This window comes from Ursus americanus, chromosome 26 (assembly GCF_024610735.1).
Source record: "Ursus americanus isolate L20-20 chromosome 26, mUrsAme1.1.p, whole genome shotgun sequence".
Classification (NCBI taxonomy): Eukaryota; Metazoa; Chordata; class Mammalia; order Carnivora; family Ursidae; genus Ursus; species Ursus americanus.
Genome location: NC_142152.1, coordinates 8,482,611 through 8,505,501, shown reverse-complemented (window position 1 = coordinate 8,505,501; position 22,891 = coordinate 8,482,611). Strand labels below are relative to the sequence as shown.

At 43.2% G+C, this 22,891-nt stretch overlaps 2 protein-coding genes and 1 non-coding gene across 4 annotated transcripts in view; 1 reads left to right on the top strand and 2 right to left on the bottom strand.

Annotated features, from left to right (window-relative positions):
* PRKCH (protein kinase C eta) overlaps positions 1–22,891 on the bottom strand; it is a 367,061-nt gene that overhangs the window by 245,132 nt on the left and 99,038 nt on the right. The gene's annotated exons all lie outside the window — the stretch shown is intronic.
* LOC123800757 (U7 small nuclear RNA) lies at positions 4,285–4,345 on the bottom strand. The gene has a single exon (XR_006782007.1). It is a non-coding gene; the product is annotated as a U7 small nuclear RNA (small nuclear RNA).
* CDC50B (cell division cycle 50 P4-ATPase accessory subunit B) lies at positions 10,800–14,589 on the top strand. The gene has a single exon (XM_045810471.2). It carries the CDS (start codon positions 11,122–11,124, stop codon positions 12,181–12,183), a length of 1,062 nt encoding a protein of 353 aa, XP_045666427.1. The 5' UTR covers positions 10,800–11,121; the 3' UTR covers positions 12,184–14,589.

Below are 22,891 nucleotides of genomic sequence, written 5' to 3'. Positions count from 1 at the left end.
CACCTCACACCAGTCAGAATGGCTAAAATTGACAAGTCAGGAAACAAAAAATATTGGCATGGATGCAAAGAAAGGGGAACCTTCTTACGCTGTTGGTGGGAATGCAAGCTGATACAGCCACTCTGGAAAACATTATAGAGGTTCCTCAAGAAGTTAAAAATAGAGCTACCTTACAACCCAACAATTGCATTACTAGGTATTTACCCCAAAGATACAAACATAATAATCTGAAGGGGCACATGCACCCCAGTGTTTACAGTAGCAATGTCCACAATAGCCAAACTGTGGAAAGAGCTGAGATACCCATCAACAGATGAATGGATAAAGATGCAGTATGTATACACAATAGAATATTATTCAGCCATCAGAAAGGATGACTAATTACCATTTACATTGACATGGATGGAACTGGAGGGTATAATGCTGAGCTAAAATACATCAATCAGAGAAAGACAATTATCATATGGTTTCACTCATATATGGAATATAAGAAACAGCACAGAGGATCATAGGGGAAGGGAGGGAAAATTGACTGGGAAATAATCAGAGAGGGAAACAAACCATGAGAGACTCTTAACTATAGGAAACAAACAGGGTTGCTGGAGGGGAGGAGGGTGGGGGGGTGAGATAAGTGGGTGATGGGCATTGGGGAGGGCACGTGATGTGATGAGCACTTGGTGTTATATGCAACTGATGAATTATTGAACTCTACATCTGCAACTAATGATGTACTATATGTTGGCTAATTGAATATGAACTTTAAGAAAAGAACGTAAGTCATCTTACTCGGAATTATGACCCTAAACTGATATAAAAAACTTAATTACAGATTTAAAACTTCAAACAGTGTCTGTCTAGTGTCCCTGGCCAAGTCCCATATTTCTGGGAGTGAGGAGCACACTGAGTCTGAGAAGGGAGTGAAGGCAGAGCAGGCCAACCAACTGACCTGTCCACCTCAATCAGGCATCAACAAACAAAGCGTAACAAGATTAGTGGCACAGCGCAAGTGATGAGAATTGTAAATGGCCACCTAGGAACATGCAAAATGTAAAACTTAATATAAATATATCATTACTTCAGAAGAGCTTGGCCATCCACTCTACTAACAGGCAAGTTCTGTGGCAATCTCCCTGGTAAGATTTTCTTGGGAGAAGTCCTGACTTTCAAATAGTGGCTGCTTCCTGAGATGCTAACTTTTCAAAGGTTGCCAGCAGAGGCTGACTGCTCTAAGTTTGCAAACGGGTCAGACACTGGGACCGGTGTGTATCATTTAGCACATTTCAAAAAATAGAGCTAAAGAAAATTCTTGGAGAAGATTGATAGCCTACAGATCCCTTCTAATACAGAGCTCCCATCTTGGTTAATTTATTTGCTAAAAAAAAGATTTTATCTTCAGTTGTTTTGGGAACCGAGTGACTTGGTCTTCTTGGCAAGTGACGTGTGTTTGTACAAGCTGGACAGAGGGAATCCTGCCATTTCCATGTTAGGATGAGGCATCGTGTCCCAAAGTGGATGTAAAGACAACCTGAGGCGGGTTGGGTGAACCTACAGGGAGGGCACACTGGGTGGTCTTTCCCCTGCTTCTAGAAGGAAGAGTTGGGACCAGCCCTTCCCAAGCCTGGTCTCTGTTGGTATCATCCTCGCTCCCCTGCCAGGCTCTTGGATTCTGTGGTGCTGTCCCTGCCATGGGCATTTGAAATTAGGTAAAAAGGCATTGCAGGTAGCCAGATGCATCTGCTTTGGGCCACAGCTGGCAGGCCTTCTAAGAAGGTAGGGTTCGTCAATCCATGTGGCTGTGGTCAATTACGCATTCTGGGTTTTGTCCCAACAGATGCTTGTTGCCATCTTAGAAGAGTAATAAAGATTAGTTTACATATAATTAATTTTGCAACTTCCCACTTTCACTGATCGCCTGCAACTGTAAAATACAGGGATCCTCACATATACACACGATTCCCACAGAACTTAAAAAACATTGAGTTATTACGTGGTTTTGTGAATAGATGGGGAAGAGCTTTTGTTGGTGGTATTTTGATGGAACTTTCTCCTTACTGATTGGACCAGAGTTTAGTCTATCACATTTTTCCTAAGGGCAATCATTTACTGTCCTCCTAATTTACCAGGTGGTCTATCTAAAATGCATGTCACCTTCCTGCTTGATAAACTGTAAGTTCTGGAACTCTTGGGCTAATGTTCTACACAAAGTGAGCTGTAGGCACAGCTATTCCGCCACTGATCATTATTAAACTCTTCATCAACCTTGTGGTACAATCTGATAAGAAACACCGAAGAGTGTTTGCAGCTTTTATTGATCTTTCCACAATCTTTGAGGACTGAAATCAGTTATAAACCAAGATACACATGCTCAGTATTGATTGTCAAGGCCCATTCCCACCCTCAGTCACAAGGCTTATAAGGAACCTGCACTTCGTGCCACTGTGTTTCAAGGTCAGGAATTACAGTCCATTGATGGATCAGAAATAGAGCCTATTCCCATTACAAGGAATAGAGAGGTGGACTTTCTCTGGCACGTCAATGCCAGGTTTGCCTTAGTATCAAAACCAGAATGGCACTAATACAGAGCGGATCTTATCTGTTATTATCACAAAGAAAAACTAGATGCTCTGAGTCCAAAATCATCAACTTTCTAGCTTTATGGATATTACATTTTTTAAACTTATGTATACACTTCTCGATATAAAAAGCTAGATGTTCTATGAATGAGTTACTGAGGTTTGCTTGTGGATAAAATAGATGTGTGGTTATGAGATTTAAATATTTTTCAGGCTAAAATCATTGAGACTGTATTGTATCATCTTGTTAGAGCAAACACCAAATTAGTCCTTAAGGAGAATCTGAGTACTAACAGACGGTCCTTTCCTAGCCCACCTCCAGGTGAAGGTGCAGTGGCCTTCTGTCCACCATATGTCCTCGTTAGGCACCTCAGATTTAATAAGAAGTTGTCAATCCCTCCCTAGCTTGCTTGCTTATTAAAACATATGGCTCTGAGTTTAACTGACAACATAGAGATTCTGTGCTTTAGGAACTTTTCGGGATGTTTAATCTTGGAAATCACCGCTGCTCTTTAACTATTGAAAACTTTGGGAAATGAGCATTATCTGTGGTAGATTACCTGAGGGATAGCAGTGCACCCATTCTTTTGTATGAGTGGTTTTCAAAATTCTTTTTTAACCCTAGAACCCTTCTTCAAACCATGTTTTTCTAGACTCCTAGAGTCAGAGAATGGGATGTGGGGAAGGGATGGGAAGGTTGAAGTCCACCACTGATGGGACCCTCAGAGCACAGCTTGAAAACCATTGCTAGATCTTCTAACACCTAACCACAGACACTGGGGCAAAGAACCACAGAGTGGCACCCAGTCTGGATCACAGAGCCTCCCTAGAGTGGCTTCAGTGAATTGTACTTTCACCAAACACCATTATATCTCCTTTTGGCAGATGTTATAAGAAACAGTCCTAGAAAATGACTACAATATTTACTTCAAGGATATTGCTAAAGATATTATTTACCTGGTTTTATAACATCTTCTCTGGGAGAACCCCAAGGAGAAAATGTTTCCTATTCTTTGCGCCAGAAATAGTTTAAATCCTTCTGGGCACATGGTTTGTTCTTCTCTCGTGAATGCAGTGATCCGTCATTCTCTCGTTGGGCTGGCCACTAGAGAGCTGAAGGAGCAATCCTGCAGACCATCCCGAGCAAGCCGCAGGCTTTCATGGCAGGTGCTTCGTGAACCAATTTCTCTTCCAGCTCCTGCTTATTTTACAAAATGTATTCCTTTTGCCTTCATACTTTTGCTTTGAAGTATGTTTTGTATGTGGTTCTATTGCATATTTTAAAGCCACTCTCAATCCTTTAAAAAATTATGATTTTTAAGTAGGCAAATTCTTTAATGAGAACAACTACTAACTCAAACCATGTGCAAGGGAAGGGAGGCAGAATGATGAAAGTCTAGATCCAGAGAGGACCACAACAAGGAACTAAGCATGTATGGTATGGAAATAAAGATCTTGAGATGAACACAATAGCCGTCTTCATATTCATAAAGAGCAAGGAGTAAGTTTATTCTGTATTATTGCAGAGAATGAACTTAGAATATAGGATGGTCACTACCAAAGAAGCTGTTGAGTACTTAGAACTAGAAAAGGAATGGACCTCATAAAATGGTGAGTTCCTTGTCTCAAGGACTGTTCAAGCAGAGCCCAAGTGATCCCGTCACTGGGAACTTACAAAGGTAGAGTGGACACCATTTTTTTTAACCATGGGGGAGTCTTCTGGTGAGGACCAGAAAAACTGCTAGACAAATTCTAAAAGAGCTGTAACATTTAGTGGATACCCTTTGAGTGCTTAGCCAGACTGCACTTCCCCTCCTTTGGAAGAGTCCCTTCCACTTTTACTGAGGAGGAGAAAGTAGGCAACCATGTGTGTGTCATAGGACCTTTCCCCACCCGTCACAATAGGCTGAATGAGGGCTGGACCCCTGACCCAACCTGGAGTTTCTCTTGAACTAAAGAACATGTATGCTAGAGTCAGCAGGAGCTGTAAGGTGATCCAGCGCTGGTACCGAGTCAGAGCTCTGGCAACCCAAAGCCATGCAAAGCCCAAGACTTGGAGGACCAAAACTAAGAGGCCTGCTGAAGAAGGTGGCCTGCCAAAGTGCAGAGAGAAGCCGTGACAAACAAAGCAGAGAGAAGGGAGCTGCCTGATGACTTTCTACCGGTGTGAGAGCCAGATCTATTTTCTTCAGTTCCTTCCTTGTGCGAGATTCCTCATCTCTGAACAATAGCCACCCCTTTACTAAAGCTGGCTTGGGTTTCTGTTCCTTGCATCACAGAAATTCTTACTAAGATCAAAGAGAATTCCTCAGATGGATTATGAGGCCGGAGTAGATTAGTGGCCCCCAAAGATGGCTGATCATCAGATTGCTCTGAGTAAGGTTTCTGGGCACAAGCCCCTGGAGACTGTGATTTAGGCAAAAGGCAGAAGGAATGCGTATTTTTAAACACTGCCCTCCCCCCTACTGATTTTGCTACTTGGTCAGTTTGGAAACCACTGGATAAGGTATCATCTAGGATCCTGGTCCCTCTAAAGTCCCAAACTTTGGTTTAGAATTTGACACAACGCAGTCATCCTCATGGTACTTTTTCCTACAGAAAAAGCCCCTAAAATTTTAAACACAACCACCTCAAATTCAGATTTACTATTCAGAGAGAAAGGCCAAGGGCCCCTGCAACCCTCCAAGGATATACACTCTCCAGATTGAATATTAACAAGTCAATATTGGTCAGCACACATGACAAGTACAGGTTCCCAGGGTGTTGGGACAAAGTATTTAAACATTTAAATCAGTGATCCAGATAATGAAATTCAAAGTATGTTCATTCAGTTTATTGATGCTATCCAACAGGGAAGGGCATCTAAGCACATCTTTCTTGGGCACCTCCAGTCTTCGTAAGATGTCAGCCCTCCTTCCCCAGCTTATGGATGTTAAGACATATGGCTTTGCCCTCTCGTGGCAACAGACGTCTACTTTATTTCATTTCACAATCTTGTAACTTTTTGAAAAAATTTTAAGTGCTTAGCTATTTATTCCTGATACATGAGTGAGAGATTCCTAAAGTTTAAAACAGATATTGTCGCCACACGTAAGGGAAAGCCAGTATGTATATTATAGTTCTCAGTGAGGCCATCCCCAAACCAGTGAGTTTCATCCCCTCAGGGACAGGGGGATGGCAGAGAAGGGTGGCCTCCAGCCGCCTCACCAGATTTGCTGGTCCCACAGACCCTGCTCGGTTCTGGTGTCTCCTCCCTCCCCCAGTCCTCACCCTGGGATATACCTCATCCCCTCTTTCATACTACATAGCTCCATTCCAGTTCTGATTTAACTCTTCTCCAGTTCCAGAGCTCTTCCTTCCCCTCCATCTCAGTTCTGTCACCCAACTTGTCCTCCTCACATTTTGGGTCTTTCTCCTGCCAACTCACCATGCACACCCCCTACAAACAAACTCCAACTGCACAATTCAAGTCCAATCCCATCGTGGCTGGTTTATCCACAGTCTTTCAACATGGCCAACCCATACCTAGTCAACGCTGCTGAAGACCTATTGTCACCTGTCTCATTCCCATTCTTCTTCCATACTGCTCCCTGCAGCTCTGCGCACAACTGACCTCCACTGTTTCTCAATAAGGTAGTGACAGGACAACCCAACACACCGCAGCAAGGAGCAGAGAATTCCTTCCTGCCTTTTGTCCCTCCAGTGCTTTCAGTAGTAGTAACTGAAGTTGCTTTGTACCTTCCACTAGGGGGTACCAACTCATAATTTTTAAGGACAGGAAGTCTGCTGAACACAGTTTTTAATGAAAAATGAAGTCCAGGCACAGTGAATTTTTAAAAACTTTTCTGAACATATGCTTAATTTTATGAAGCAATTTAATTTGATTCCTTTTAAATAAAAACTGCCCCATGGGCAGAGTAACAGGCAACAATCCTGAGTAGTATAAACTTGTGTAAGGGAACGCCAATTAAAAATGCTGGCTCTATTATGGTAAGATATAGAGTCATGAATTAAAAAGAAATAAATGCAAAAACTGAATAGAGACAGACAAGTGAAATTATTTTTACTTTAGCAAGAGAAATGGGCGTGCTAAACAAAAGTTGGCTTCAAAACAAAAGCTTTTGTTAAACAAAAATAAGGCAACTCGGAGGTTCTGGGACCCTCCATCTGTGGCGTGGAATTCTCCTATCTTTGGGGTATAAGAGAAGACCTGCAATACCAAAAACTGGCTCAATGTTACAGTGTTTGGGGTTCCTTTAAGAAGTATGCCCAGGCATTACAGTGTCGTGGGTGAAAATGCAGGACGTAAGAATTAAGCTGGCCTTCGACTTCCTGATCACCCGTTTACCTCCATGAGAACTTGGTGGGCCTCCATTTCCTTGGCCTAAATCTTAGTTCTGCGTCAGCTCAGTGAGTTTAATAACAGCACTTCCCACCTAGGTTTGTGGTGTGAATTAGATGAGATAATGTATACAAAGCACTTACAGAGTGACTGGCCCACGGCAGGTATACTCAATAAAAGCTAACTATCCAATGAGTCAGTATAAAGGACACCCCTTGAGATGACCAGGAACAGAAATCTTTGCAATGAAAGAGATATCCACTATCCTTTTGGCAAACATACTCATACAGGTAAGCAATCAGACCAGGATAGTTAAGCAATCTGACCAAGGTCAGTTATTCCTGAGGAGCTGGAGTAAAACTTGGACTTCCTTAACGTCCAGCAGCATTCTTTCCCCTACCCTATACTGCTTCTCCTAGTATCTGGTAGACTATTGGCATAGACGAAATATACTCTGTGGTTAACGATTGGTTTTGTTGGCCGTGTTGGTGAACATAGCGAAGTTCACATTACTGTGCAGTATCAGAGATTCAGGCAGTATGTGCCTTTGAAGAGTTTGACTTTTAAGCCCCTTGCCTACTTTTAGAAACTTATAGCTGAGAAGAAAAGGTTATATGCAAAAAGATGTCCGCTACCATATTCTTTGGAATACTGAAAAACTGGAAATAATCTAATATCCACCAATCTTTTTTAAAAAAGTAATTAAATGTGGTAGACCCATGAATTTGGGGACCATTTAAAAATGTATGAAGACCACAAAGAAATATGGAAAATATTTATTTTATTCCTTATTCCAAAAGGAGGTAACTTAATAAGTAGAATGATAGTAATTGTATTTTTATATTATTCCACCAATCAGAAATTAAATATTTATACAGATAAAACTGGGAAGACAAAAGGGGAAAGGAAGTAATTTTGAGAGTATTGTGATTGAGAATGCCTCTTTATTTCACTTTGAGTTCTCTTCATAATAAAGAGAGGCAATAAAAAATTGTTTAGAATGAGCTCATTTCTTCACTTTCTTGGTACTGAGAACTGAGTTTACATGATCCAAGTGTCCTTTAATGCCCCATGACAACGTGTATAATCAAATTAAAGACACAAGGTCAGAACCCTCGTTATACAGTGAATTCTGAGGGACACGGGATGTACATCAATCCTTGACCTCTCAAAACTTACAAGCTGGTGGAGGAAATAGGACATATACCTGGATCTCAGTACTGCTCCACCTCCAAAGTATTTACCATCCCATCTTATACCAGCACCTGTTCCCTCCAGCTTTCATGCCGCCTGCTCGAGAACATCATTAGGACTCCCAGCTTCTGATCTCTCTGTTTTCTTTTGATCCATTGGCTTGGTTTCATGTTCTTTGCCATTCAGCTTAAATACTAAGGTGTATCACTTTAGCCACCCCTGCCACAAGAACAGCACTAGCTTGAACGTTTCTCTCTCCAATTCACCTGCCCTGAAAACCCCCATCCACTGGACATGTTCAATCATTTGCCATCTCAGTCTGGATGGTGGGACTCCCCTAGACCAAGCCACTCAACATCCCTTCATGTGTCCCTGGGCAATTCCCTCTCCCCGTCCTCTCTCTCATTCCTTTGGAGATGACCCTTCATTTTAGTGCACAGAAGAAATCATTAAATTAAAACTTCCTTCTCTTGAGCTGAGCCCACAGCCCAGTTGAATTCTGTGTCCATCTTTATTCAAATCATCTAATTTCTGAGATGAGGTGACGCCACACCTGTTCTCTGAACCCCCTGCCTGTTTCCACCTTTGCACCATCCAGGATCACCCATCTGTAACCTTGTCTGAACTATTACCTTTTTCCCTCAGAATAAACACGAGTCTGTCTTCTATAAAGAAGCCTCTCCTTTGAAATACATACTCTTCAAAATGACTACCATTTGCCTCTCTCCTCCCCATCCCCCCATTTCTAAAGAGTTGTTGTACATTGGCTGTCTCCACTCCCCCTTTCCTTCACCTGATAGAGCTTGACTCCTCCCACCCCAACACCCAAACTGCTCCCACAGAAGTCAGATGCTAGAACTCCTTTTCATTTCTTATCTCGAAACTTGAACCCTCAGCTGTGTTTCACACTGCTGACGCTTCCCTGTCTGGAAACAGTCTCTTTTCTTGACTTTTGGGATGCTCTGGTGTTACCTTAATTAGCAGAATGAATAAACTATTGTCTTCCATCCAGGGAAGGTAGAGCTGGAAAGACTCTCAGCTCAACAGCAGGGCTCACACTTTTAGGGGAATGGTGGCATAGCAGTTGTTAGACTTAAGATCTGCTAGATTAAGTTTTGAGGACTGAATTTCTTTCTAGAGACTAGTTTTGTGTGCTCTCTGTCAAGCTGACTGATGATTTGATGAGACAAGTATAGATGGAACTCAATCATAATGATTTCGAGAACTCTTTGTTCTTTTATCTTATTGAAGAAAAGGTATAGTGGAGACTGGATCAGACTATAGGAACTTGTTGGCAATGTTGAAATTTCCTCTCTTGGGGTACAATTAGACATGAGGGAAGTGGAATTCAAGTCATCTGGCTCTCCCTCAGGGACCTCTAACAGCTAAAGCCTCTAATCTGCATTCAATAAGATAATTTTTCATTATTAAAATAATATTACTTTTTAATTTTTAGCATCATTCTTGTAAAGTGCAATTTGGTACTTGACTATATGCTGTCTATTCACTATTTTGATTCTTTTTTACTTGCAAGTAATATATATCCCCTATCAGACTGCAAATGCTTTGAGGTCAAGGGTACTTTTTAGTCTAATTCTCTTCTCTATTCTACAGTACTTATAGGGGTGAACACTTGGGAGATGATTTTTAAAATTCCTGTTGTTTAATTTTGCAAGAATTTTAACTTTCCAAATTTCAATGGGTTTTGAACAACTAATGAATGCAATCTATTGTTCTAGGTGCAAAAGCGTAATATAGAAAATATTTAAGCTATTTGCATTTTATGAGCTGGAGGAGAGACAGGAACCCCTCAATAACTAGGGAGAATTTAGCACAAAGCTGAAATGGCCCGATACTCCCTTGTGTATATGGTACATAAAGGCCAGAATCCCAGGCAATATTCCAGAGCTAATTTGGGTTCTCTTTAAAATAAGTCCTATAAATCCTTGTAGTTCACCTCCCTAGGCCAAACATTCCCAAAGTCCTTGACTGTGGATAGCAGGTAGGTCTTTGGGGACCTTGGATTAGGCCTTTCTCCAGTCAGGCAAAGAATCTGAAAAGAAAAGGAAATCACAGGTAGTCCAGTGCATTTTTACCCCTGTGTGGTTTTTCCAGTGGCTAGAGAGATATTTAAAGGCTCTGAACCTCTTGTAGTCGTTGATTCTCTTTTTTAAAGACTCACTTTATTTTTAGAGAACTTTCTACTTTTCTTAGCTTTGCACCCAGATTGGCATACCTGGCCGGAAAATCATTCGTCTTTAAAAATATGCTAGAATTTGAATGCAGACATTGAATGAATAACAGATTTGCCATAGTGTAATCTCTCGGCATTACAATTTGTGGTTAGAAATTGACTGAAAGGGGGTCCAAAAGTTAACCTACAAAGACAAGAGGGTCTAGAGTCACTCCCCTCCCCCTCCCCAGATAAAAGAGGATTAATAACCTGAAATCTCCAAGTCTCCGGGACCCACGGTACAATCACTCGGTGAACTTTGTGCGGGAGCCTGCAGCTCCTATGATCTCAGGAAAGGCTGGCCCGGGCACTCTTCTCACTTGGAAGGAGGAAGCGAAGGTGGTACCTGAGCAAGGCACGAGCCACTCAGAGGCAGCGTGGGGCCGCCACTCACCTCGGGGAGGAGGAGCTGGCTGCCGGACCCACCCAGATGGGGAAGAAACGGGAGCCTCGGAGCCGCCAGGTGAGGAAACCAGCGGCCGCCCCGCCCCGCTCACCTCCAAAGAGGCGGGGCGCCGCTGCCGTTTACCCGCAGGGGCGGAGCCGGCCCAGCTCACCTGGGCAGAGGCGGAACTGAGGGGTCCGGTCACCGCACGAAGAACTCGAAGACTCACCTGTGCGGGGGCCGGAGGCGGGGCCAACCCCCAAACTCACCTGAGCCGCCGGAAAGCGGAGCCGGGAGCAGCCCCCGGGCTCGCCGCGCGTGGAGGGGCGGCGCCCCCGGCTGGCCGCTGGTGAGCGCCACTCCGCCCGTCCCCGCCCGAGCCGGCTCGGCAGCCATGACCTGGAGCGCCACGGCCCGGGGCGCCCACCAGCCCGACAACACCGCGTTCACGCAGCAGCGCCTCCCCGCCTGGCAGCCGCTGCTGTCGGCCAGCATCGCGCTGCCGCTCTTCTTCTGCGCGGGCCTGGCCTTCATCGGCCTGGGCCTGGGCCTCTTCTACTCCTCCAACGGCATCAAGGAGCTCGAATACGACTACACGGGCAACCCGGGCACCGGCAACTGCTCGGCGTGCGCCCTGGCCGACCAGGACCGCGCGCCGCCGCTTCGCTGCTCGTGCGCCTGGTACTTCTCGCTGCCAGAGCTCTTCCCGGGCCCCGTGTACCTCTACTACGAGCTGACCAACTTCTACCAGAACAACCGGCGCTACAGCGTGTCCCGCGACGACACGCAGCTGAGCGGGCTGCCGAGCGCGCTGCGCCACCCGGCCAACGAGTGCGCCCCCTACCAGCGCCGCGCCTCCGGCCTGCCCATCGCGCCCTGCGGCGCCATCGCCAACAGCCTCTTCAACGACTCCTTCTCGCTGTGGCACCAGCGCCAGCCCGGCGGGCCGTACGTCGAGGTGCCGCTCGACCGCACCGGCATCGCCTGGTGGACCGACTGCCACGTCAAATTCCGCAACCCGCCGCTGGTGAACGGCAGCCTGGCGCTGGCCTTCCACGGCACCGCGCCGCCGCCCAACTGGCCGCGGCCGGTCTACGAGCTGAGCCCCGACCCGAACAACACCGGCTTCATCAACCAGGACTTCGTGGTGTGGATGCGCACCGCCGCGCTGCCCACGTTCCGCAAGCTGTACGCGCGCATCCGCCACGGCAACTACTCCACCGGGCTGCCGCGCGGCAGCTACCTCGTCAACATCACCTACAACTACCCGGTGCGCGCCTTCGGCGGCCACAAGCTCATCGTCTTCAGCAACATCTCGTGGATGGGCGGCAAGAACCCCTTCCTCGGCATCGCCTACCTGGTCGTCGGCTCGCTCTGCATCCTCATGGGCTTTGTCATGCTTGTCGTCTACATTCGCTACCAGGACCAGAACGACGAGGACGAGGAAGAGGAGTGATTCCTGCTTTCAAAGTACCCTTCTGGCTATTTGCCAGAAGTCTCCTGCAAGCTTCTTAGGCTTCTCCCATCAATTCCAGTTCCAGCCTCGCCTCACTTTTCCTCTTGCTGTGATGCTTGGACCAGAGGGAGGAATGACATCCAATTGGGGGCTACCAGAGTCTTGCCGGGGTGTTTGGACTGCAGAATGAGACATCCTTGTAAATTCTCTGCATCTTCACGATTTACCGAGTTGACATGTTAGGTTCTTAAAGTCCGAGGCATTTGAGTGTGGAAGGGACAGGAGATTCCTGTTCCACTTCTATCTGATGAAGGGACTGAGACCTAGAGACGTTAAATAACTCATCCAGGGCCATGCAGCTATTCATTGGCTCCTGTCTCTGACTCTAACTTTTATGGCTACGACACCGTGGTTTTCTTTGGGGGGTGGGGAGGGGGTGGTGGGGAAGAGAGTGAAGCCCACAAATAACTTGCAGAGGTGTAGAGGGGTGGGAGAGAATATACTTGTTAAAATTGTGGACAGATTGGAGACACCAGACCCATTCTGACACAATAAGGCTGGAGTGAGACCCCGGAAGCTGTGTTTTAACAAGCCTGTCTGGAGATTCCTCCTGTATTCCCTCAAATTTGGGAATCACTGTCCTGAACCAGGGAGCAAGTAGAACACTGGATGTTTCCCTGTCCTCATGTGTCTAAGGTTGGGCCTGAAGCGGTGACCTACGTCCAGCTTTTCAGGTCGTCATTTGTTCCCAGGGGCAGTGACAGTCATGCATCCTGCTTTCAACATAGAAAGCTCTCCATAATTTGTGGAATGAGTGGGGAAAAAACTTGCTATCTCTAGAAATCTGGCATACAGATTTGCAGGACAGGGTTTGTATCGATGTATTTAACATTGGAGGGTTTGAGTGAACGAAACAGTTTGCCAAGTACTGTATAGAAACTTGAAAATGCCATGTCATTTGGCACAGCTTGGAGTGAGTGTTTTAACTTCAGAATCAGATAGATGGAAGGGGTCTTAGAGGGAAAATGATTTCCCTAAAGTCGTATCTGTGTCTCCTGCCTCCTGACTCAGTCCTCTTTGTCATCTAAATTATTTTTTATGCTTAGAGAAAAAAGTTTTCCTTCATGCTTACATTTTCCCTGGAGTCTCAGAAAAAACTCTTTTATCTATGTTCTCAAATGATGCAGGCTTATTATTTCTAGTAATTGTTTCAAGTGAATGCTAAGGAATATAGTCATATATGTTACCTAGAATCTTAAGAATTATTTGAAACTCCAAGATAAAGTCTGATTACTCTAAAGTTACCCTACTGTATATAAAGTTTTTCTAAGCAATAGATTTTTTTTTGTTAGTTTCAGGGGCGGAATTTAGTGATTCATCCATTGCATATAACACCCAGTGCTCATTCCATCAAGTGCTCTTCTTAATGCCCGTCGCCCAATTACCCCACTCCCCACCCTCCCCCCTTCAGCAACCCTCAGTTTGTTTCCTAGGGTTCAGCGTCTCTGATGGTTTACCTCCCTCTCAATTTTCATCTTATTTTATTTTTCCTTCCCTTCCCCTATGTTCATCTGTTGTGTTTCTTAAATCCCACATATGAGTGGAATCATACGGTGTTTGTCTTTCTCTGACTTTTCCCTAAGCAATAGACTTTTTAAAAATCACCTTCTTTTTGTGGCAGAACAAAAACAAAAACGCTCAGCGATATCATCTTAACCAGTTTATTTCCTGAAACTAAATTATTTGGTATTCTGTCGGAATTGTCCAGTACCTGCTCTCTCTACAGCTGCTTTCCAGTTACTACTGTTTTTGCTCATGCCTGTACAAGACTTTGACATATTTTTTTAGTAGCCAAAGAATACTGAATTGTATTGAATAATTTACATTAATGTTATTATACTCTATTCTAGTTCTTTGAAAATTAATAATTGATGGACAGCATGCATGTTCACTGCCATCTGTCTCCAACCTTTGGGCGTAGTTGTGAGTTAATATTCTGCCCCACTGTTTCACATAAACCAAAAAATATTTTGGTCATTCTAGTGTGCTGTCCTGCCAGTTCTGAGTATGACACAGTTTTATTGTCAGATTGCATGTTGTGATTTTAGGCTATGAAAATCTGATGATTATGTGTATATAGGATCATTTTTATTTATTATGAATGTTTGACCAAGTAGCTCACTAGCCTAGCTTTCTTTACGTTGGATAAAAGAATTTACTACTTTTTTTTACTATGTGGCTGAAAGCAACTGTGTATTTTGCTATCATTTTTACAGTATTTGGTCCATTGCCATAAAATTTTTAATGAGACTACAAAATTTAAGGTATTCTGATTAAATCAATGAATGTGGTTCCAGGCCCTATTCTCTGGGGTTTTGAAAGAGAATAAAGGTTATGTTTGTCTTACCTTTGTTATCATGTTTGCTCAATTCTTTTGAACTATGATCTTAAAGGCACAAATGGTACCAACCACTTTGTTCATTTGTTATGAGCAGGTTTTTATTGCAGCAAGAAAATCATCTTTCAAAATAAGGCTCAGCGTGAACTCAGTCTTTCAGTGTTAACTTCCTAAAACAGAATTTGAACTTACATGCACATCAACATGTAATATGAATTAGATAATCTTCAGCTATTACTTGAATTTGGTAAAATGTGGTCAATTGAAAAAACAGTATGAAAATGTATTAAAGAATGTGATTATTGTAGTCTTCTCTATTTCTGCATTTTACTCAAATTCTAAATTGCAGTTATTTGTTGGGTATTTTGGACTACGATGCCTCAAAAACTTTACAAACAAAAATATGAAGCATTTTCCTGTGGTGATCCCTGTGCTGTGGCATTTGTTTGGTATCACAGGATTCCAGCTGGGCTTACATTTTCATGTTGTTTCGTAAATACCCCTAGCTAGAGCTGTGTCTTCTGGAATGAGACAGAAAAGATTGAACCTCAACAACCGGACTGGAAATGTGCTTTGATCTACATTGTAAACTAAACCACAAACAAAAGAGAAACACGTGGTCCATGGGAAACTCCCAAAACAATACATAACAAGAAAAGACTCCAGGTATCTCCAGGATCCAATCAACTAAACAAACAATTTACTAACTATGCAATCGTTAAAAATCAGAGACAGAATAATAGTCTGGAACTTCTGTTAGTAGCAAATAGGTCCTTGCAACGTATAGCCACAACCCTTTCTGCCTCACCTTAAATCTGTTGCTCTCTTCTTGTCATTGAAGATCTCAACAACCTTGAGCAAGTTCTCAAAGTAAGTTACTGGTAGAGCTGCAATGTAATCAGTTCCTTGTATGCTCTTGGATATAAGTCATCACTGACTATAATAATAGTAAATTTCCTCTTCCTTTATTTTTTCAGGCACTTTTTTTTTTGCAACCCAGATTTGTTTCCTCTGTAGCTAAAACATAGCTGACTGATTTTAGATGACAAAGTAAAAAACTTCCATTTTTTCCCCCAGGGGAATTTCTCTTAATTCCCCTCCAACAAAAACAGAGTAGTTTTTAAAATGTCATTAAGAAGGCTTTAATGAATCTCACTGAAAAATACACTACCTTCTCGAAGAGGTCTTACATGAGAGCAGCACTTTGTGTAAAGAATTCGCAAAGCTTGCTAACAGCGTTGGCTCTAGGTATACAGCCATCCCTCATCATTGCCCTGATAAGACTATAACAACGTGTATTCAGGAAAAAACCGCTTTCCTGCTGGTTTGCCACCTGGCGCTATGATTCCCACCATGTAGATCGAGTCAGTGCTGCAGGCTGCATTCCTTGTGGCCTGTACTCGGCTGAGCAGCTCATCATGGGACAGAGAAAAATCCTGGAGGTGATGAAACCCAGCAGAGACTGTTGCGGGCGCAGAGAGATAGCAGAGGGGGAGTAAGACGCAAAGATGAGGTTTAGAGCATGAGACATTTTTCTGAGCCAGCAAGGTGTCCAGAAGATAGGGAGGGGGCTGGCAGCAAAGGGAGCCCTTCACAAAGGGCAGAGCTTACCAGCGGGCTCGTGGGCCACGAGGCCTTTGAGAAATTCAGTAAGCAGTGGCTCACCTTCTGAACCCCTCAGCTTGTCTTTTTGATCAGTTTGAGTGTGATTTATCTTTTCCTTAGAAGCAAAGGTATTACTGTCAAGAACCTTTGCTAATAGCCTTGCCCTCCACACTGAGCTCTTAACTAAGTTCCCATTAGAGCGGCTGAAACTTTACATCACTGATGAAAACTGTAAATGATGTGTCATTAATAATGATACTTTGTTCTTCTAAAAGGCCTTTGTTCTGAAAGTCCAAGGTGCTTAACACTATGTGGTCTCATTAATCTTACCCATCAAAATGCATGAGCTTTTAGAAAGTCATCAAGACTGACGAGGAAGAAATATATTCCTTTCTCATATTCCTTTCTATTTTGCTCTCCCCCCCCCTCCCAGAACTCCCTAAAATTAAGTAGTATTCTAAAACAAAAGCGTAAGTTCTGGATGTGGCGGTGATAGCCACTTAAATGGGCCACTTGAGTATTTTCCAAGGAAGACTTAATTCTTGTTATGATTTTAATAGGTAAAAGACAGTTCCCGTTTGTGTTAAAGAATCCAGAATGGGAGAGGCAACACTTTCTATTCATCGTGATTGAATGTAAAATACTTTTTACTCTTTTCCCAAAAGGCTTTAGCAGTTAAGACTTACGTTACATAAACATAATTTGCAAGTAATTGAATTATGGTATTTCTCAAATTTTACTTAAAGGCGCAAATTAGCTCATACGTTCACTTTCAAAAATCTTTAAAAACAATATTGAACATCACATACGCAGATGGCATCGAACCCTGCCTTTTATCTAAACTCACATTTCCAAGGGCCTGTGGGGCACACCTAAATGTCTTATCAGTGGCGTAAGTTCCTTGTGCTCAGCGCTAACTCACCTCTTCTCCAAGCCCATTCTTCCAAAAACAGTCCTGGTCGCTGAAAATGACTCCTCTCTCTCTCTCTCTCTCTCTCTCTCTCTCTCTCTCAGTCACCCAAACCAAAACTCTGAACTGCTTCCTTGACTCCTCCTTGTTCCCTTTTACATCCAAATAGTTATCAGATCCTGTAGCTTCTATATCCCAAATGCACTTTCAATCAGGTCTCTCTCTGTCACCGCTCTGGCCCAGGTCTTTGTTATTTCTCATCTGGAAGTTGGAGGAGCCTGCTAATTGGGCTCCAGTTTATTCTCCACATCTCCGCCACAGCGAGCTAGCCAAAACATAAATCTCATCCCGTTCCCCTCAGCTTAAAATCTCTCATGTCGAAGCACAGCTTACAGGGGGAGCTCCAATTCTTCAACACAATCTACAAGGCCTTCATGGTTGGCCTCAATCTAAATCTGTATCCCTTTCTCCTCAAGGCCCCACCAAATTCCAGCCATACTGAATGATTCTAAGAGGCCTAAACCCAACATCCCCCCATGTCTTTGCCCACGCCCGTCTTGCTGGTCTACCTGACCATCTAAATCTCTCCATTCATCCTCAAGACTATGCTGTGTTCTCTGTCCTCTGTGAAGTCCTCTGCAAGTCCTCCTTGCCTCCTCTACTCCCTGCCTCCAGCCTAGTCTTCCCTTTGTGCTTATTCCTCTCTCAGAGCACTTAGTGTATCGCCTAGAAGTTGCTTATTTGCTTAGCCATCTCCATATCTGGACTGTTAGTTCTTGGCTGGCTGAGACTTTGTTTTCTCACGAACCTTTATTACTGCCAGTGCCAAGTCGAGTGACCAGCACATGGTGGGTCTGCAAATATTTGTTGACTGATCATGAGGAAACCAACGATTCCATTACTTTACTGCCACTGAACATATTATCTCCTCCAATCTAGTTGAGGAATATTCCTCAAAATAATCGAGGAAACAAATGAGATGTGGACATGACACCCTCAACATTTGAAAATTTAAAGTAAGGAGTGCTGGGAATGCACATATATTCCTAACAACACACACATGGTAAGCTCAGAGTCCCATTCGGATGACGTGAATGCATAAGCAGTTCTTCCTCCATAAACTAATTTGCAACAACGAATAGCGGAGGGGTTACCTTAGTCCATTGATAGTCAAGACAGTTACTATATACTCGAAAGTAATCAATGTCTTTCCTATTAAACTGAGTAAGTTAATGGAATGTTTACATTTTTGCAGTGCCTCTTTATGGAGGAGAATGTTTTACTTACTGTAGTATTCCATAATAAAATATAAATGAACATTGCTTTCCTCTGCCAGGTAATTACCCCCAGAATCCATTTAAATGAAAATAGCATTTGTAGAGAAATATCCAGAAAGGAAAGCAAAAATAAATGGACTTGTAGTTGTCCCATTTGCCAGCTGATGTTTGGTTTATAACATTTGGCACATCTTGATATCTACATAATAGTAGTTTTAAAACCATAAATAATATTTTACAGAGGTCACACCATAGTTATTTAAGTTCAGGGGTTTATTTCCCTGAGCACTAAGTAGCTATGAATGAATTATGTTTAGTCTGATCTGCCACAGAAGGGCCATAAACCTCCAAGTCATAGCAAACCGTGGAATATTACTTCAATACGTCAGGAAAATTGTATGTGTAAAAGAATAATGCATGATAAGGGAAAGGTATTTTTATTTTCTTAAAGTAATATATGTTACCGGGCAGGAGCTATAAAATTTTGTTATTATAAACTTTCCTCTGATTCTGGGAAACAAGTTAAGGGACAGCTTTGCATTGTCAACCCTAAGCTGACGAGGCAGGCTGTGGGACCAGAGGAAGGGCCTAGGAAGGCGAGTTTGGGCCTGAGTCAGGAACAGTCTCTCCTCCTCAGCACCCCGTACCTCCAAATGGTGAAAACAAAGAAAAGCTGCCAGAGCACGAGAGATGGGCTTACAAACTTCTCTTTGCCGTCGGCATTCTCCTCCAGCGACTCCCGGGCGAGTGCTTTTGTAGACACTCATGAGTGAGGGTAGAGAGGGTTTTTAGCATTAAGGCACAACTCACTCTTAAAATGAAGTCTAGTTAAAATGCTTAAATGAGACTGTTAAGTACAGACAGTGTACCAGACAACACGCTAAGCCATTTCACTGGGTTTTCTCACTTAATCTTTACAGCAACCTGATGACTCCCATTTTGCAAATGTAGAAACAGAATTCTGGAAAGATAAACTAGTTCAGGGCTACACAGTTTGGTGGGAGCCAGTCAGGAGTCTGGCTGTGGTCAGTGTGACTTCAGAAGCTCCCTAGCTGCTCAAAGTCATCAGGGACACAATCCTCTGAAACAGAGACTATTGTCATTTGCATGTCACAGGATGAGGGAGAGGAGGCTCCGGGAGGGTAAATCACTAGCCTCAGGCAACACAGCCAGTAATGCAGACCCCGCTTGTCAGACTGTGAGGCAACCACTACGGAACTCAACATCTCATCCTCTATTTTCTTTCAGTTGTTTATTAATAATGATTAATTATGAATATTAAAACTCATGAAGAAACAAGAATAGTCAAGAAACCCCTGAAAATGAAGAAGAGGGGTGGGGGGGAGTGAGGAGGTGGAAGGGGATACTGCTCGACCCACCAGAAATGAAGACTCACTATAAAGCTTCAGGAATTGACACAGGGACAGACAACTAGATCAATGGGACAGAACAGAGATTCAGACAATGAAGAAGAACATGGAAATGATTATAATCCAGGAGACTGGTTTCCCCTAAGACAGAAGGAAGTGAATGGAAGCAGGGAGGGGCAAACGGGGGCATCAAAGGCACTCATAATATTGTTTTTCTTAAACGTGGGTCTTGGATATCCTGGTGTCCATTTTGCTATTATTTCTGACATTGTGCATGTAAGATAGTATGGAAACAATAACGGCCCAGGCAATCTACCCCGTACTAATGACAAGCTAGGGCCGGCGTTCCAAGACTCTACACGCATGACACACCTAGATTCTGTTGCTTTCTGTGGTGTTTCCAGTGCTTCTACAGACTCAAGGATTAGAATAAGGTATTCTTAATCATGTGTTACCTCGTTAAGGAACTTGGAAAAAATGTTAAGATGTAACCCTTTCTTCAAATTGAATAATAAAAATGACATTAGATGGACTACTGCCCAAAGCACTGGGTTTTAATTGAAAGTTCAAAAGAACAGAGGTGCCCCTGGTGGTCAGTCCTTGGGAATCCTGGTGGGTCTGACATTCTGTTTGTCCAAATACTGTATGAAGGAAGCAAAGCTCTGGGCAGTGCTAGGATGGGGAGGATTAGAAGATGTCCCTGCAGGGGCACCAGGGTGGCTCAGTTGGTTAAGCATCTGCCTTTTGCTCAGGTCATGATCCCAGGGCTCTGGGATTGAGTCCTATATCGGGTTCCTTGCTCAGCAGGGATCCTGCCTCTTCTCTGCCTGCAGCTCCCCTTGCTTGTGCTCTGTCTCTCTCTGGCAAATAAATAAAATCTTAAAAAAAAAAAAAAAAAGATGCCCCTACAGGACTCAAATCTCCACACATTCTCCTCACTATCTTTCATTAGAGCAGGAAACAGGAGGACGTGCAATGTAATCTAATCTAATGCAGATTTCATGCAAGGGAATGAGTCCCATTTTTTTTTTAAAGATTTTATTTATTTATTCGACAGAGATAGAGACAGCCAGCGAGAGAGGGAACACAAGCAGGGGGAGTGGGAGAGGAAGAAGCAGGCTCATAGCGGAGGAGCCTGATGTGGGGCTCGATCCCATAACGCCGGGATCACGCCCTGAGCCGAAGGCAGACGCTTAACCGCTGTGCCACCCAGGCGCCCCGGAATGAGTCCCATTTTAACCACATTTCCTTGAATTTGTTGTCCAAGGTGAACTCAAGCAGCCAGGCAGTGGGGCTGGGGTCCCAGACCCTTTGCATGTCCTAGAGCCTCACATTTTTCCTGTGTCGCACCCCCCAAGGGCTGGGACACATTCCATAGAACTGGGAAGCCAACGTTCAATTCTGCCACCTTCAACTCCTTGTGGCCCTGCTGACCCTGCCAAGGACTGTGACCAGACCGACTCCGGAGACACAGAACGTGGTGTAAGGTTTCTCAGGTGGATGTCTGTCCAATCCGAAATGGGAATTCGCTTCTAAAGGTGTGCACTACTGCCCTCCGCTGGACGGAGATAGAATCACCAGCATTTCCCTGCCTCTGGGCCTAACCCAAGTGGGGAGGGGAGAAAATCTGCTTTTATGCCATGTGTATGCTCACGTGAAATATTAGTTTCAAAAATTAAAGTTCCTGAGATTAAATAAAATACAAATGCTCTTCAACTGCATAATAATTCCATGAGTTTTAATACATTCTAATCAGTCTGTTGAAGAAGAAACTGGCATATTTAACTTTTATTCAAATAATATAGAATATTGTTTCAAATCTAATTCTAATGGTTACTACTGATTTAAGTTTGTGTCTCTTAAAACATTTGTGCTTACTTTAGCACTATGTCATAAAGGAAAGACTGTTTAAAAGATTTATTTATTTATTTATTTATTTATTTATTTATTTATTTATTTTAGAGAGAGAGAGCACAAGCAGGACAGGCAGGGAGAGGGAGAGAGAATCTCAGGCGGACTCCATGCTGAGTGCAGAGCCTGATGCGGGGCTCGATCTCATGACTCTGAGATGAGGACCCCAGCGGAAACCAAGAGTCAGCACTTAGCTGACTGCACCACCCAGGCGTCCCTGAAGGAAACATCTTGATACGAAAAGTACATGCCATCTACTTTGTTGTAAGCTTAGGCACAAAAAATGAAAAAGGCTGTTACTATTCTTTTTTCACCAAATAACTTTGCCAATAGGCATAAATATGTCATTTTATAGTAGAAATTGTGTAAGTTTTTTTTAAATGAAGGACTGGGAAATATTGGCAGGTACTTTTCCCAGGAAGGATATGAAATTGCCTCTCAGGCTTGGCCATAGCCACGTCTTTCAAGAAGAAAGCTTTCTAGAGTCTCTCCGGAAGCAAAGTAAGTATCCTCACTTAGGATCCTATGAATAGGTTATACTGAGACTGTAATTAAAGTGTGGATAATTTGAAACTTCACATACTTTCCTGAGGTTGATATCGAACCTAAGAAATAGAGATAGAAATACTTGTAAAGTATTTTGAGATTTTGCATATGTGAGCCTCATATCATGCTTTGATACGAAAACATACCATATTTCTTTCATTGTAAGATACACCTTTGCATGCTCACACACACGCGCACATTGTAACACCTCTAAAATCAGAGTGTGTCTCAATTTCCTGTCTTCTCACTATCCATAGCAACTTACACTTGTGTCACTTAAACTCACTTTCAGCCAGGTGATGGTCATGCTGTAGTTGTCACTGGGCTGCAGAGTTGTGTTTTGGGACAAAACACTGTATTGTGTGCAATAACATAGACATTGAGGATTCCATCTCCAGAGGGATTTGGAAGAGTTGGACTCTGAATGTACAGAAGTTTTAGGAGAACCTTAGCCAATTTATTTTATATATATTTTCCCTTTTTATGTCTGTACAGGTATGATACATAATAAAAATCTATAATGAAGTTTAAGAGAATCCTTTCGATAAGGATAAAAGGCAAAAATTTGAATGTAAGGACTTATTAGGTCTATTTTAATTGGCAGCATTTTTTTCTTAGTGGTACATAAAATAATGGTACATGTTATCATGGATGGCATCTTAAATCCAGTGAATTATCCAGTATAATAACA

Bases quoted from the DNA above. Each gene is read 5' to 3' on its own strand.
- CDC50B (XM_045810471.2), top strand. From the start codon at position 11,122: ATGACCTGGAGCGCCACGGCCCGGGGCGCCCACCAGCCCGACAACACC.